Source organism: Peromyscus eremicus, chromosome 2 (genome assembly GCF_949786415.1).
Source record: "Peromyscus eremicus chromosome 2, PerEre_H2_v1, whole genome shotgun sequence".
Classification (NCBI taxonomy): domain Eukaryota; kingdom Metazoa; phylum Chordata; class Mammalia; order Rodentia; family Cricetidae; genus Peromyscus; species Peromyscus eremicus.
The window spans coordinates 86,960,784-86,978,438 of NC_081417.1; the positions used below are offsets into that span (position 1 = coordinate 86,960,784).

Consider the following 17,655-nt stretch of genomic DNA (forward strand, 5'->3'; position numbering starts at 1 on the left):
AAACAAATCCTAGAGACAAGAAAAAAAAATGTGTATAGACATTTGCAAAAATGACTTGAAGCCATTCATGTGTCCAATAAGAGTTAGGCCATTAAACTTCAGTTCCTCAGTTAGATGGAAAATGATGCTATGACTTAATGACAATAAGAAAACTGCATCTGGTGCCTGTGGTGTGATGCCTTGCGCAGCCTTGGTACAGTGGGAAGGGGCCTGGACCTGCCTAGGCTCAGTGTGCCAGGCTCTGCTGACTCCCCATGGGAGACCTTGATTTGGGGGATGTGGGGATGCGGGGTGGCTTGGGAGAGAGGGCTGGGGGGTGGGAGGAGGGAGGAATTGGGATCTGTGGGTGGTATGTAGAGTGAGTAGAAATTTTCTTAATAAAGAAAAATGAAAAAAAAAAGAAAACTGCATTTCAACATAAGTGGCACAATCAGAAGGTACAGTTATGAAATGTCAATTATGCTGTTTTAAAGCAACAGGATTAAGGGGTATTTCTCCATATTCTAAAATCTCTCCTCTCCTCTCCCCTCCCCTCTCCCATCTCTCTATTTTCTGATTTATAGCCTCCAAGAGAAGAGAAATGATGCTCTGCCCCCAGTCTGTAAGTCCTACTGCTCAGAGATAGCTGTGGAAAATATGGACATTTCCAGCTGTTTCTGCCTTGTTTATTGTGGAAGGGTAGTTTGAATGTAACTGGCCCCCATAATCTCATAGAGAGTGGCACTATTAGGAGGTGTGGCTTTTTTGGAGTTGGACGAAGCGTGTCACTGTGGGGGTGGGCTTTGAGGTTTCCTATGCTCAGGATACCTCCCAGTGAGTTGACTTCCTGTTGCCTGCAAGATGTAGGACTCTCAGCTATTATTCTGGCACCACGTATGCCTGCACGCCACCATGCTTCTCATCATGAAGCTAATGGACTGAACCTCTGAAACTGTAAGAGAGCCACCCCAATTAAATGTTTTCTTATAAGAGTTGTCGTGGTCATGGTGTCTCTTCATAGCAATAAAAACCCTAACTAAGACAGAGATTCCCACATCCTCCCAGAGAACAACAGACTCCTCTCTTTGCCATCTCCCCTTACCCCATCTCCCTTTCCTCCCTCCGTTTTAAATTGTAGTCATCTTTCCATGCAGATCTTTCCACCCCATTCTGGGGAAAGCCAAGGGAACTGTGTGATAAAGGAAAAGGCTTTTTGAGGGAACATCAAATTGACGTGCAATCTGACGAATGACTCAAATCGGAATCGGCTGGTATTAAGATCTTAGAGTGGGCAGAAGAAAAGGCCTCTGTTCTCCAAAGGACATAATGGGACATTTAACAGATTTTTTTCAAAGGGCAAATGAACAAACAAAACTCGGCATTTACAGCTCAAATGGAGCTAGTGAAGAAGGAGCTGCTTATTAAAAACAAGGCCTCAGAGGAAGTAAGCCGGGAGACTTGTTTCTCCTGTAAGTGGCTTGCCGTTGCTCTTGGTTTTCAAAATTATCTGGAGCCCTGGAGGCCAAGATCAATAATAATCCCTGTCTCAAAGAAAGCAGACAGCCAAAGCACAGCGTAAATATAGTGCCTCTGAGCAATGCCCACTGGGAAGAAGGGGAGAGACAGCCCATAAACCTCTCCCAAGAAATAGTGTGGCCACAGATGTGAGGCCTGTATGTACCTGGTGCTCCAGGCTGAGATAAGACAAGTCCACCCAGGAAAAGCCCAGTTTTGATCTTGAGGGATTCCAGTACAGAAAGACCCTCTGCACCCATGGTCAAAACAACCCTGTCTATAGAATGATGCTAATACACATATGGAGCCAGGTTCTTTCACAGGAGAAATGGGCTAGCCAAGGCTACAGGAAGGCAATGGCTCCCTCCCCAGCACAGTTTCAGGGTCCTGGTTACAAACATAGTAAAAGAGTCAAATGTCAGCAATGACACCTAGAAGTGACCAGGATGAGAGGCCACGTGGGGCGTGCAGACGTCTTCCTTTAAGCTATGGATATTCTAAGGCTGCATCCACACTATCCATGCTCTCTGGAGCCATGGCCCTCTCCAAACAACTATGAGACCACACCACTCATCCCAGATATGGCATCTGCAGCAAACAGCCAGAGCGAGGCCACAGTAAGAGTACCACAGGATATCAGACATATTTGATAAGACATGATCTGAGTTGAAGGAAGCCCGGGACAGACCCAATGACCAACAGGGTCCTCAAGACTCCACTCTAGCAAAGAGAATTTCAAAGAACTTCCTCAGACAGACAGTCTTAAAAATTGGGGGAAGGGGTGGGGAATGGGTTATGGGGGTTGTTTCTGCAATTAGCACAGGACAACAAGAACATTTCTTCTTACCTCTGTTTGCTTTGTTGACTCAACTCTGTCGTTTCCCTGGAAACACATGGAAGAGAGATCAAATATGGTTTTCTTCAGTTGCTGGTTGTCTGTGTGGAGGTCCTTCACAAGCTGTATGAGGTCACTGACCTGGACATAAACACAGAGATAGAGGTCTCATTTCAAGGTAGAGGAGTATGACTTGTGGGCAGACTATCTGAGCTAGCCTCAGCTTCTATGTCTGCTGTGGGATAATGCTTTTGTACACTGGTTTAATAAAACGCTGATTGGCCAGTAGCCAGGCAGGAAGTATAGGTGGGATAAACAGACAAGGAGAATTCTGGGAAGAGTAAGGCTAAGTCAGGAGACGCCAGCCTGCCGTCCAGGCAGCAGCGTGTAATGGCACACAGTTAAAGTCACAGAACATGTGGCAATATATAGATTAACAGAAATGGGCTGAGTTTAAATGTAAGAGCTAGTCAGTAGTTAGCATGAGCTAATGGCCGAGCAGTTTTAATTAATATAAGCCTCTGTGTGTTTACTTGGCTCTGAGAGCCTGCGGACCAGGCAGGACACAGGAAAACTTCAGCTACATGTGTCTACAATTGATATTAGAATAGCACAGTTCTATAGAATGAGAACTCATCATGAGCAAAGCCACAACACACTAAAGGCACTTGGTCAATGGCAGCTAACATTATTCTTTCTTGTGTCTGAACATTCTGGAGGAAAGATGCCCCAGAGCTGAAGTTTCTCCAACTGTGTCAGAGCTTCCTTGCTGGCAGAGACCTCCTTTTCTCTATACCCAGTTAGCAGTGCCAGTCATATAAGTGGTCCTTAATAAAGCAATAACCCCTGTGAGCTTTTGTCAACTATTGCCAGCAAACCCCTAAGGAATTAGAGACTGTTTTATAATGAGGAACCATGGATACAAAGAATCACTGTTCTGGGCTGCCACATCTAAAGCATCTGGAAAACTGCGTAAGACATAGCAAGAATCAAAACACTAACAGGGGACAGAGCAGCAGACTCCACAGAACACAGCACAGGGTACCCAGGATCAGTCCAGCACTCCAACTCCAGGCCCAGCTCTTGCTAGGCCAAGCACACAGGCAACTGAGCAGACTCACTTTGTTTCCCATGAGCTCCAAATACCAGTGTCTGATTATTTTTCAAAAGGTTCTTACCCTTCAAAGAAAATTAAAAAAAAAAAATCTACCTTGTCTATGCATATAGATGTACAAGACACACACACACACACACACACACACACACACACACACACACACACACATACACACACAAAAATAAAATAGATATAAAAACTGGACCCCATGGGCTGGAAAGATAGCCAGTCAGTTAAGCTAAGTGCCTGCCACAAAAGCATGAGGACCTGAATTCTGATACCCAGCACTCATGTAAAGCCAGGCACACCGAAGCACATTGCTAAACATAGGACTATGGGGAAGAGAGGAGACAGGTAAATTCTTAGATCTAGCTGTCCAGCCTGTCCACTTAAATGTATGAGCTCCAGGCTCAGCAAAAGATCCTGTTTAAAAAAATAAGGTGGAGAGTGATAGAGGAAGACACCCAATACCAATCTTTGGCCTCCTTGTGCATGCATATGCACACACACCCTCAAACCCCTCCATACACACATAAATTCAAAACACCTATTTTTAACAATGGTCCTTTGAAACTTTGTGTTAATCTAACCACATCACAGATCTACAGACTGAAAACCTTGCATTTAAAAAAGATGCAATGATTCTACATCAAACTATTTTCATTCAAATCTATCAGTTCCTACTAGATGGGTCAGGTCCTGGGACATCAGAAATAAACATAACACAAAGACTACACTTAAGGGGATCATGCTCCAGACATGTAGACACAAAGTAACCAAATAGTCACCAATCAGTATGGGAGGAGATATCAATCAGGATTAGGTACAATGAAGTGAATGAACCAAGGAAAAGTAGTTTGCTCATTTGAGAGGGGGAGGGGGGGGGCACTGACCAAGCACCTTCTCTGGAGAGTGGGCCTGAGCTAAGGTCTCCAGCCTGGACACAAGAATCCACCCTGAGGAACACCTGCCAGCACCATGCACGCGAGGAGCCATGAGGCAATGCAGAAAAGAGGGTGCAGGCAGGAGAGGAAAGGACCTTGAGAAGAGCACAGATCTGGAGTCAGGAACTAAAGAGACAAGAACAAGCCCGAAAAGGAAACAGGTCAGGTCAATACCTTTTTCTTGAGTTCTTCTTGAGAAAAATGTTCCACTTGAAACTGATTGGGTTCTTCAAGGCAAATACTTAGATACGATGTTTGATCACTATAAAATGAAAACGATTCTTCTGCACAAAAAAACAAACAAACAAATAAATAAATAAATAAATAAATAAATGCGATGGAGAAGAGAAGAAACACTATTAGAAACAGATCCTCCCAAGCCCAATCCTCATGCCTTCCACCTACAGCAATTGCAGTGGAGTCGGGTGGGAGAGCTGAAGCTTACAGGGTTAAAGCATGACCTTCAGAGAAAAAGTAATTCTGCCTGCTCTATAGGCTCATGTCTCAGTGTGTGGTTTCTTTGGGTCTGTAGGCTGTCACTGCGGCCAATCCTGAATTATAATTTGCCTATCAAGTACTGTACCTGGAAACCACTCTTGATGGCACAAGTAAATGATAATTTCAGTTCAAATAAGAGTGGTTCTGCTTAGGGATGAATACACAAAAATAGATGAGACCCCAAGCATAGACCTCAAGTGACATGAAAATGACTGATGTATTTTACTGGCCCCTGAGTTCTTGTAGGAAGAAAGCATACACAAAATACAAAAACTGTTTGCCAGAGTGGGTACAAAGGGGTCTCAGTTACCTGTGTGTCAGGGTCTGCTTCCCATGGCACACATCACATTCTAATAGTATAGGAAGAAGCAGAGCCAGGGGACATTTACTAAGTGGGGAACCCCCACAAACAGAATCTGATTTAATATACATAGCCAGTGCTGGTGTTTCTAGATAGAGCCCTGGACCTTCAAGCAGCACATCCTGGGTCAAATGATGCAAATCAATGACCCCATGCCCAGCTTAACATATTCATCTATACCAACTCTGCCTAACTGGATGACTGTGAGGAACAGAGGTGAAAAGGCAAGAGCCTAGAGCCCTGTACTTTATACACAGAACAGGCTCAAGAAATGTCACCCACCACAGCAACAACCAGTTTTTAACACACATGCCAAGCACAAGACACCAACCAGACTATAAGGAGCCCAGTTTGTAGCAGGGCAAAGGGCCCAGATGTACTGTGCTATCCCATGGGCCCTAGTCCTGCTGCCCTCCCAATTTGACTCTAAAACAGCGATCTTGCTCCATATCTATGTGGTCCTGCTCAGTGGAGCTAGGGCAGGAAAAGTCCACTCTATGAGGATTGATTACCAGACAATGGGGCTTCCAGTCCCTCAGGTTATCTGGAGTAGCAAATGTTGCACACAGGAGAGCAGAATGCACCCTACCGTAGACCCTCTACAGAATAACTAGACTTAACAGGCCCTCTCACTAGGAAGTGTTGCCAGACAGATGCAGATGCAGCCACCAGAGAGCACCATGTGGCCATTCCATCTCATGGCCTGGAGTTCCTTCCAGTTCAACCAAGACCCTCCACATGAAACAACCAAGAGGAAAGCCAGAGAAAGGAGTGTGTACCTTCTCGCCTCTGAATTTCTCTGAGCTGTTCCTGCAAGGCCTTCTGCAGATTCCGATAGGCAAGCACATCTTGCTCTAGCTGCTTCCTCAAGGCAAGAACATCTTTCAGCTCAGTCTGCAGGTCGCTGACACTAGGTAAAACAAAACACCAGAAATTATACAACAGGCCAATTTGTGCTTTAAGATGCAGAGCCAAGCAAAGCTGTGGGGTTTTTTGTCACTTGTATGTTTGTTTTTGTTTTTTGTTTAAAAAAGTAAATGTATTTATTACAGAAAAAGGTAAATATAAAAGTATAGAGAAAATAAAAATTACTGTGATGCTCCAACTGATCAACATGTTATTTCTCCTGAATCTTTTTCTCCATGAGTATTTCCACACAGTCTAAATGTCACTGGATGTGCAAGGCAGAACTATGTGTCCCTTGCTTAAATATTCTCCTACATTTGTGAGTTTCTGGCAACATTTTTAATGAGCATATACTATTAGATCAGGTGACTGCTCTCCATTTACTGTAATTCATTCCTTACTAGTGTCTACTACAGACATAGCAGGTGGAAAGGATCTAATTCTCCAGAACAGTCCATTGTTTGGAATAATGCCTTGAGAAGGCTTAGTGTACAAGAAGCTCTCTCACTCAGTACCTAGGCTTCAGGAGAGAGGAATCAGATTTCTGTTATGCACCCTCAAAGAGGTCATACTGGGGTAGGGTGAGGGTTAAGAGTCAAGAGAGAAGAAAAACTAAGGAAAAGTGAATTCACAGTAAGATAGAAACAGACCAATTCAGGGCCCATAGAACTCTATTGCAGTAACTCAACCAAACTTGAAATGCACAGTATGAATGGATTTTTCTGGAAGAGGGGATGTCGAGTTTTACATGTGGGTCCACACAGTATAAGAAGCCCAGAACACAGTGAGGCCATGAAAAGGACATGCCACCTAGAGCTGCAGTAATCATGAGGAACTCTTCCCAACAGAAGTTCCTCCAGTGATGGGCGAGTTCTATATACTGTCTAATACAGCAGCCACTAGCTAATGTGCCTACTCAACATCTGAAATGGGGTTTAATGTACCAAGGAACTGAATGTTTAATGTTGCTAAATTGAAAGTATGTGTAAGTTTAAGTAACCACTTAGCTAATGGCTGTTCTACTAGACAGTGCAGATCCACAGAAAAGCTTTGGACGTACATCCATGTGCAAGTACCACATGATCTGAAAGACTCACACCCAGCTCTCAGAGGCACACGGAGATCCGGCTGACACCTGCACTGCAGATACAGTCCACACTGTAGAGGGCTGAGCCTATTGTGAAGTTTGACATTCGGTTACTTTCTTAAGGATGCCCAGCATTGCAGGTGATGAAAGCACACAAGCACTCTTAAGGCACATCACAAAGTTTCCTTCTTAAACACTAAGAAGTGTATCACTCTCATCCAACGTCTGACGTACCGTTCCCCGAAAGGGTTCATCACTGCTCTGTAACTACCTGTAAAAATGTATAAATACATGGATCTTTCTAGAGAGAGGGCTCATAAGCTTTTATCAGATTTCCCCAGAGTGGTTAGGAGCTATTGCTGGGCTTAGGTGTGAAAGACTCAAGCTTCACTTCTCCAGTTCCATCCATGAAATTGTACATAGAGTAGCATACACAGGAGGAAATAAACTTTTCGGTCCACTCTTCTCTACTTGTGTGTGAAGGACAGTTCGTTGTAAAGCAGTCTTCATGCAAAGGAAGGGCTTACAGGAAACTTGTACCTACTTCCACTTCCAAATAATCACAATGATCAATTTGTTTAGCAGATGGAAATCCTTCCCGAGTGTCAAAGTACAGCACAGGCTTGCATGTGGCATGCTGCCAAAACATCTCACCAAGGAAGCAAAGGAGAGAGTTTTAGCGAAGCACCTGCCATTAGGCTGAGGCTTCAGGTCTATCACTTAGGTTGTGCCAACTCCAGAGTCTTTGTGAGGTGTGAGCAGTCACAGAACAAAGGTGTGTTGCTCTGAGAAAAACAAACACTGTGCATTCTTCTTGGATAAGGATGGCAGAAGGGGATGGCCAGCAGCAGAAATACAAAGTTCAAAAGAAGACAATACCACTAACCAGCCCCAGGCCAGTCAACTATGGAATTAAAGTCACCAACTTCTGAGTACAGCCAGTTTGAAGTGACCCAGCTCATGGTGGCTATCCCTTCCTTTCTCACTTTCATCACAAGTAGGTCTTATAGGTCACCACATTTACTACATTCCCAGAGTGAATAGTGCTAAAACTACAAACAGGAACTCAACTAGCTCTCATCCACAACTGTGTCCTCTGTATGCACCAAGGTCTGAGGATCCCAAACCCCATAGCTATGTGTATGTACAGTGGGGCACGGAGACTGGGCTTTTCATGTTGCTATTCCTAGTAAGTGTTGCCATGTGCTGAGAGCTTCCTGCCTGCCAGGCAGCACTGACATTTACATAGTATCAGACCTTGTGTCTTAGTTACTTTTCTATTGTTGTACTAAGATGCCATGACTAAGACAGCATAAAGAAGAGTTTATTATGGCTTACAGTTTCAGAGAATGAGAGCCCATAACCAGACACAAGCCAAAGTCAGAGAGCAAACTGAGAATGGTGTGGGCTTTCCTAACCTCAAAGCCCACCCCCAGTGACATGCCTTCTAATCCTTCTCAAATACTTCTAGCAACAGGGACCAAGGGGTCATTCTCTTTCAAACTACTATGTCTTACGGAGCAACATTGTCAAGGCTGGTAGACAAGAAGGTGAAGAGAGAAGCAGATAATGAAGTAGGTTTGGAGATAGGTAAGTTGGGAGGTAGACAGGAAAAAAGATGCGTGGGATGGAAAGGAGGAGAGTAAGGAAGGATGGAGGGAGAAAGGGAGGTAAATAGGAAAACACGGAAATGAGTTGGGAGATAGGCAAAGATTAGGTTAAGGAAATAGGCAGGCCAGCCCATCTCAGCATTACAAGCACACATACTGAGGCTCAGTGCGAGAGATGGAACCCACAAGCTCAGCCCTGCTAAGTGCTGGAGCTGGGATGTGGATCTAAGCCTGCAGATGAATATTAAACCTTTTAAGCATCCTTGTTCATTAGTTGCAGCCCTGGCCCTCTTCAGACTCATCCATGTTTTTATTCATTAGGAAAGATCTATGAAACCAGGAGTCATTGGGATGCTGAGAGTTCTCAAGAGCAACCGCATCCACCCATAAAGTCTCTCTGAGCCCAGAAACTATGTAGCTTCTGTCAGAGATGCTGTACAAGGAAAGCAACATTTGTTCTCTCTCCCTTGAGCTTCTCCATCTGATGCTATGACCTCTCCACAGTGAAATGGCCAGGCTTCTGGAGATATATCCACACCTAGTTTCATCAGCATGTTTTCTGCCTTCTCTAAACTCATTGCAGATCTGAAATCTCATAACCCGGAAGATCAGTGCTAGAGGAGGGGTATTCCTAAACAGAGCACTCCCCTAGCATCTGCTCTGCTCTGCCAGGCCCGAGGAACTGGTCCTTGCAGACAATCCTGCCCTGAGATAAGGGGAAGGGGCACAGAGGGAGAACTGACTTGAGGACCAATGGGCCTCCTGACAGAGTAACACTTGGGCTAATTCTGAAGGAATGCTGTGAGACAGTGCAGGGAAACACTGGGACAGTGGGGCAGGAAATGGCAGGTGATGGCAGAGGCGGATTTGCATAGTCCAGGGAACACTGAAGAGCCCAGTGGGGCAACAGCAAAGGGTATAGGTGACGGAAAAGGGAGGGTCATGCTTTTAACTATGGAAATTGTGGGGTAAGTTTTAAAAAAGGCAAACTAAAGTAATGAGTCCCATCCCCACATCTCCACATCCTATACCAATAACCAGGAAGCTGGGTCAATCTTGTTCCATCACAATCACCACCCACTTCTGTTTCTCTACTGTTTTGAAACGAATACCAGATCCCATAGCCTTTCAATTATAACTACCCTAGTATAGACAGATCGTTCATGGATGTGCAAAAAGAAGTCAGAATAGGCCACTTGCCTGGGGACAAGGCAAGAGCTAGAGCTCGTGGCAGCAGGCCGACAGCAATACCACTGGCCACAGCTGGCTCTCCTCACCACCCTTCAGTGACACCAGATGATTTCAGCAATTCTACAGACATGAGTCACTCTAAGACATGGAGATGTGGTCAAATCCTAGGACTCTGCCAACATCTGTGTGATCCTGGACAAGTCACTTAACCTTTCTTCGTTTTGGGGGAATCATGTGCAATAGGGATGACATTACTGTTTTCCTCATGGAACAGCTGTGAGGAACATCTGCGAGAAGGCACATGGAACAACTTCCTAGATACACAATCAAGAACTGAAAACTGTTTTAATGCTAATTTTGTTGCTCTAATCAGACAATTCTTGATTGATAATAGGTAGATCTGACCACTAAAGGAGACTCTCTCCAGCTAACTACTCTGAAGGCTTACTATATCTGGTGTGGCTTTTTTTGCTCAGAAGCCAGCAGTACTAACCAGGAAGTGTGTGTGGCTGTGGTGTCTGAAGAGAAACTTACCTGTCTGAGTCCTGCAGAGTCTTAGCCAGATGCGCATAGATGCTCTGTTCTCTCTTTGAGTCCCCAGTCAGCCCTTCATAGTCTGATAGTTGCTTTTCCTGGAAATGACAATGGGCATCTGACATTAGGGGCAGAAGCCAAGGAATACAGCTTGCTATTATGCAAACACATGTGTCTAGCTCTGGATTTTTAAAACCACAGACTGAAGGCTTTGAGCCAGATTGGGGCACGGGCCACAGTCACACAGCACCACCTGCAGGAGCAGTTGGGAATAACAGTCTGCACAGTGACCAAAGGCCCATCAAGGATGGTGTTACCTGGAGGTAGTAGAAGCTTTGAGACATGGGGCCTGGTGGGAAGTCCTCAGGTCATTGAGGATGCACCCTTAAGAACTGTAGGACCCTATTCCTTCTTCTCTCTCTTTTGCTTCCTAGACCTGAAGTGGACAGTTCTTCTACCGGATGTTCCTTTCATTGCCTGTCCAACACAATCAATAAGCCCAATCCTGGGCTGGAACCTCCAAAACCATAAGCTAAAACAAGCTTTTCCCTTTATGAGTTAATTATCTTGTGTGTTTCACTATAGTAACATGAAGCTGAAGCTAACTAATACTCAACACAAAGTAGAGAGCCATGCTACCAACATCTGAAAACTATTTGTGAAACACATTCCTCTGATTTCATGACACTCTAAGGAATGCCTTTTCACACTGGTTGCTGCTTCACAGAAAAACTCACAAACCAAAAACCTAGCAAAACCTTAAATAAGAGATGTACAGGAGAGTGGAAGAGGTCAAGTGAGTGGCACCTGAGAGGCGTTTAGAGCAGAGTGATGACAGAGGCTGGGCTGGACCACTGCTAATTAGTAGTATAGCCTTGGGAAAGTAGATTGCTCCTCTGTCATGAAATGGGGGTACAGTTTTGTGGATCGGCATTCATTCACAAATGTGAATTAGCCTTCAAGTTCAAATTCTGGTATAGACACTTAGCAATTTGGGGATTTGGTAAGTTGCTTATTAATAGCTTGGACATTCCCACCTAAAAAACAATTGACAATGACTACCATATCGTGGAATTAAAGAGCATATTAAGATAAATTATGCTAAAGAACCAGAGAAACATCTGGAGAAACAGCTAACTCCAGTACTGGACAGACAAAATCAAAGACCAGAAGATGTGCCTCCAGTATTCTGTTGTTGCCAGAAAATTTATGCTTAAGATCTGAGCAGTGATTGTCAGGACCTCTGAAGAGAGGGAGAAACAAAGGTGCAGGCCATCACAGTTTCAGTTACATAAGGAAGTCCCGGAGATGGAGTACACAGCATGATGACCAAGATGAACAACAGACTCTCACCTACTTGACATCTGCTAAAAAGGTAGATCTTAAACATACTCTCCACAAATACCATAAGGAAAAGATACCACTCCAAGGTGATGAATATGTTAACTATCTTGACTGTGGTGATTTCACAATGGCTATCAAAATATTGAACTCTATACCTTAAGTGTGTGTGTTGGTGGTACCGGTACTAGGGACTGAACCCAGACTGTGCATGCTAGGCAAGCACTCCACATGGCACTGAACTACATTCCCCAGCCACCAAAACTTGATGTTTTCAGTTATAATCCAACAAAGCTAATAAATAAATAAATGCCTAAATAATGATGAAACGTTGTCCAGAAGATACTGAGGTCATTTTTTAAAAGCTCTTGCCAGCCAAACATGAGACACTTTGAACATCAAAATAATTATGTAAGCTAGAACTTCACAAAGTCCAAAATTAATACAAATGAGTACATGAGAAAAGGCTTTTCCTTACAGTAAAATGGGTAATTAGTAAATGAGAGGAGGATGATGGGATTAGAAAACATAACCATTTGGCAATTGCCACTGTAATAAACAAATCAGCCAATAGACATAAAAGGATGCTGAAACTAGAGGGTGAGTGTTTGAAGATCAGGATATTTAAACACTCAAAACACTACCCCAAATTCTTCCTTAGTACATAGAAAAAAGGGCAACGGGATAGTCCTGATTTCTGAAGACACAGTCTTTGTAACAGCTAGTAACTAAACACATGAATTGTGCAGCATGAAGAGAAGAGGTTGTGAACACAGCATCACCACTCTGGCATGTTTTATCTCTGGCACAGCAGCTAAACCTGAATCTACTGGTATTTTAACCACATTCTGCTGCCGACTCCCACCCTAGCCCCACACCCCACTTCCTACTCCCACCCCCAACCCCATCAAGGCTATGCTGCTCAGGCCACCGCCTGGTGGGACTTCTTGTCCTGCCAGCAACCGCCCTGCCTTTGCTGCCAAATGCAGTTTTTAAACCAAGTCTCTATTGTTCTATTTACCAATAAAGTCTCAGGAGTCGTATATTGGAGTGAAAACCTGCTAGCTCAGAGAAGCCAAGAAGCAACCAGCTAACCTTCCTTTTTGCCAGGAGACCCATCAAGAGAGTCTTTCCACTCACTCCCAAACCAAAAAGGCCTGTGACTCTCCAAGTACCTCCCTACTCCTTCCTGTGCATCTCTCTATCCATATTCCTGACTTCTCCATACTCTCTACGGCTAATTCCTATCAACTAGTCACTGGCTCCACACCCTGATCCAAGGTTGATTCTATGAACACAGTCTCAGATTTTCACAGTATGATAAAATATCCCACAACACTGACACTCCCACCAAAAAATCAAATCACCAACACACACACACACACACACACACACACACACACACACACACACACACACACACAGAGCAAACAGGCCCACAGGAAGAGCACGTGCCTGGTCTGCACACTTCAAAAGATCAAGGCCAAGAGACTAAAGAATCAAGACTGGAAATCTCAAGATGGGATTGTGAGACCCTTTGTGCAAAGTGTTTCTGAGACAGCTGCCTGAGAATGAGAAGGCAGTAGGGAGGCTACGCTCATTTCCTGCTGTGGCAGCTAGATGAACGGCTGCTTACAGGATTCAGAGGTGACAGGGCTTCGTGGGGCAACTTTCAGATCACTCAGAAAGGGTTTTATTCTTATGACTTTTTTTTATGAATTTCAAATTCTCTCAAAAATAATAAACTTAAAATGACTGAGGTAATGTGTACAGCATACCTGCAGTGTGCAACCCGACTATGCTTTCCAAATGCTGAAGCCTGCTGTTCACAGACATTCTTCTCAACCTCACTAACATACAGAGGATACACAAACGTGACCAGAAAACGCAGCTGCCCCTTCTATTCACTAACCTCAACTGAAACCACCATTCTCTTCTACCGGAGCTGCCACAAGCCACATATGCACCAGGGCTAGCTCTGTAACTCTGCCAGCTAAAAAGGGTTATTCTGTAAGTGCCACCGATATCTCAGAACATTTATTCTTCCTACTATTTCAAAACTACTGTGGTCATTAGACTCACCACTAAATTTATTTAAATACTTAATTAAAATATCATTTCTATAGCAAAATTTTTATACTTTGATAACTGAATTTCAAAATATTGGTTCACTTCACAAACCGGTACATATATAAATTCTGTGCATTTCAACATTTTTTTTCTAGGGCATGCATCTTTGGCTTCAGCTGGACTGCCAAAGGAATGCAATGGGGGAAAAAAGGCTAAGCACCCCGACCCAGGAAAACAGTACTGTCTTTCCAGGCCCAATGATCTTCAGCCCAAGGCTGTGCATTCAGGATTGGAACAGTAAACCACCAGGAGAAGCATGAAATGCTAGTCACCCAGCTAGATATCCAGCACTTCTGTAAATCATGCCACAGACCATTGGCCCAGGTACTCCTAAATACTTCTGCATACAACAGTGCCCCATGGAGTTCTCTCAGCTGCACATAAGCACGTGAGAGGACATCAAGATAAAGAAAGCCACCAGGTCTTTGGTGTTCTGGTTGTGGCCTGTCTCACAGCGCACCATTTCTGCCTGCCCCTTTACTAGCTGTGCTGACTTTATAGGCTTGTGATGCTAAATGCTCTCCAGGTAGTCTCTCACTGAATGTGAATACAACCCAGGTGTAGAGGTGATACTTTCCCCCTAATTCTAGACATGAGGACACAAGGAAGGTCATCAAGCCCAACTCAGGATAATGAGGTATGGGCATGGGCTCCCAGTCTCTGCTCCTCAGCACATCCATACCCATCTTAAGAGGTTAAAAAGATTAAATGAATTAATCAATGCATGGTGCCTGGACATGGTGCATGGAGTGGACACTTGGTGTCAGCCATAAGCACCATCCCAATGGTCTGGTGCTATGCTATGTACTTCACAGAAACCCTATAGAGTAATAACATCGTGGGGCACCATATCAGTCTTCCCATCGTTCAGTTGTCACTTGAGTCCACTTAACTGATAATCAGTAAAGTCAGGATATGTGCTTGTATGTGATGTCGAAATTAATCAAGAAGGGCTAGGAAATAAAGTAGTGAATATGGAATTCTAGTGGACTGAGAGAATCTCAGTAGGTCAGGCTCTGAATCACAGTGAAGGATACTGCCATGTCAAGGTCCCAATGCTCAGCCCAGCTCCCCTCTCCTCCTCCTGGCAGCTACACCAGCTCTTTGCCAGGGTTTTGAGGCCACTGCACTCCTCAGCTTCTGTCTTCATTCCTTCCTCCTTCCCTCCATCTCAGGGATCTCAGAAATTTCTCCCCATTTCGAAGAACCTCAGAGACCTCGTAGATGGAAAGATATTATTTACCACTCTCCAGTGACACTCCAGTGCACTTCATAGGATCCTCTCCAGCCCAATCTCATAGGAAGCGCACTCTAGCCAAGAAAGATACCCTCCGCTGGCCTAGAAGCTCCCACCTACCTTCACCAGAGCTTTTGTGCCAACCACCTGTTCGGTCTGAGCAATACACACAGCAGTTATCCTAAACCAGACCTGGTGTCTGGCACAAATCAAATCCTGCCATAAACACTCGCTGAACTGATGATTAAATAGGTAAGAGGGGAACATAGGGACTGATATGAATCTTAAGAGCAGAGATTCCTGTGGATATTTTGCATAATGGAAGTCAGAGTGAGTCAACGTCTTCCTAGAAGCAAATTGCTCACCCATGTTAAATAAATGAACTCTTCGGAGCCATTTGCGTCCCATTTCATCAATCACCTATTCCCCTGCGCTGACTCACGCCCCATTAGAATGAAGTCATTTGGCTCCCTCAGCAGAGCTGACAGCCAGTAGATCTCCTTGGCACAGAGGAGAGCTAGCTGCCTGGGGTTGGTGGGCAGTAAGACCCACCTGCTGAGCAGGTGCCATCAACCCTCTTCACCAGCATCTCCAAACATGGAACAGCTCAATAGGAGGTCTCTCAACACAGAGACCTGGCATTGCACTTCGTACACACATCTCCATGTATGGCTCTGCACTGCATCCTCCACAGCCCTCGAAGTGATCATCCTGCTCACTACTATTCTCCTGCCTAATCAGAATGTCCCTGAAACATAGTAGCAGTCCACAGGCAGACACTGCTCCACTGTGAGCAAAGCCCTGGGCTAAACCAGCACAATTCTTTCTTGGGTATTAAGATTTAGAGGGAGACATCACACACCCATTTAGGAGTGACCAGGTCTACATTAAGTCAAAGACAGAGGCCAGAGACCAGAACTTTTGCCTTTAAAGTCATGGCACTCTCTCAGTTTTTCTAGAGCATCTCACCTAGTATTTGTGAGAACCTCCAGTTTGTTCTCAAAGTTGTTCCTCATGACTGCTGAACTCAGACCACTCTATGCTGGCGTCTGGAGCATGCAATCTAGAGGAAACTTACGAGTGTGCCTCCATTAGTCCTAATCCTCTCAGAAAGACAGATTAGAATCTGCCCCAAAGACTAGGAAGGACATCTCAGGGAGATCTGGTGACTTGTCAAAGGCCAGAGATCATAAGCAGCATGACTGACATTCTGTACTCAACAAGGGCAAGGGGCACTTTCTGCTCTGCCACTGGTTCCTTAAGGACTTGAAGGAAATGTGTACAGTGCAGATCACAAACTGAGGAGACAGCAGACCAGTAGAGAAGGCTTAATGGATCACTTCCTGCTAAGCAGGGCAATTTGGTGACCTGGTAGATGGATGGGGCTTATTTCAGCAGCTGTGTCACAACGCTGCAACAAAGACATTTATTTTAACTCACAAAATGCAGCCGCATATCCAAACCACGTCAACAACCAAGTTAGAAATCACAGCTGCAGCAAGTCTGTATAGCCAGAGAGCATCACACACCTTCTTCAGTTCCCTGATTACCTAAGCATTAATTCTCAGGACTACACAATGCTTAGCAGAACAGAAACACTACCATAGCCTTGAGCTCTTTGTAAAAATGGGTAGAGGATAAATCCTAAATCAACACAAAATGGCCAAGGGCATAGCAGAAGAAATCCACATTTTCTACACAGGAAGAACAACCATTTGAAAAGCAAACCATTCTTGAGGGACGAGAACAGTGATTCTCAACCAAACAACCCTTTCACAGGGGTCGGCTAGACCATCAGAAAACACAGATATTTACATCACAATTCATGACAGTACCAAAACTGCAGTTATGAAGTAGCAATGAAAATAATTTTATGAGGGCAGGGGGTTACCACAACATGAGGGACTGTATTAAAGCGTCACAGCATTAGGAAGGTTTGGAACCACTGAAACAGAACAAAGACAGTAAGGTTGCAACAGCCAGGAGTTCTTACATTGACACCCAGAAATTAACAATTCTGAAATGGAATTTACAATTCCTTGTCCGCAATTAGCCCTGCACAACAGAATTAAAACCTTTGTCAAATACTTCAGCATTTTGTACAGTAGTTTAAAAATTGCCAAGATGTAGATAGTACCAAATGTCCATGCAATGTCTTGGTACCCATGGTTATATGAGGAACAGATATCACACAGTGTAACATAAATAAATAAATATAATAAATATTAAAATATTCAACCAGTTTCATAAGATTATAAACATTTTGTCCAATTAACTATACACAACTAAAATGTTATTCCAACAGCAAGTTTAACAACTATATCATGTAAATCTGTGAAGAAGTATCCCTCTATACTACCTGTTTTAGTT

General features: G+C 44.2%; 1 protein-coding gene across 1 annotated transcript in view; it reads right to left on the reverse strand.

The window, feature by feature from the left end:
• Window positions 1–17,655, reverse strand: part of Cdk5rap2 (CDK5 regulatory subunit associated protein 2) — a 188,342-nt gene that overhangs the window by 74,145 nt on the left and 96,542 nt on the right. Inside the window, exons 15-18 of the mRNA XM_059255817.1 lie at window positions 10,578–10,675; window positions 6,029–6,159; window positions 4,565–4,674; window positions 2,342–2,470 (exon numbers count right to left, since the gene is read on the reverse strand). Coding sequence (XP_059111800.1) covers window positions 2,342–2,470; window positions 4,565–4,674; window positions 6,029–6,159; window positions 10,578–10,675 — 468 coding nt within the window. The remainder of the gene's footprint in view (window positions 1–2,341; window positions 2,471–4,564; window positions 4,675–6,028; window positions 6,160–10,577; window positions 10,676–17,655) is intronic.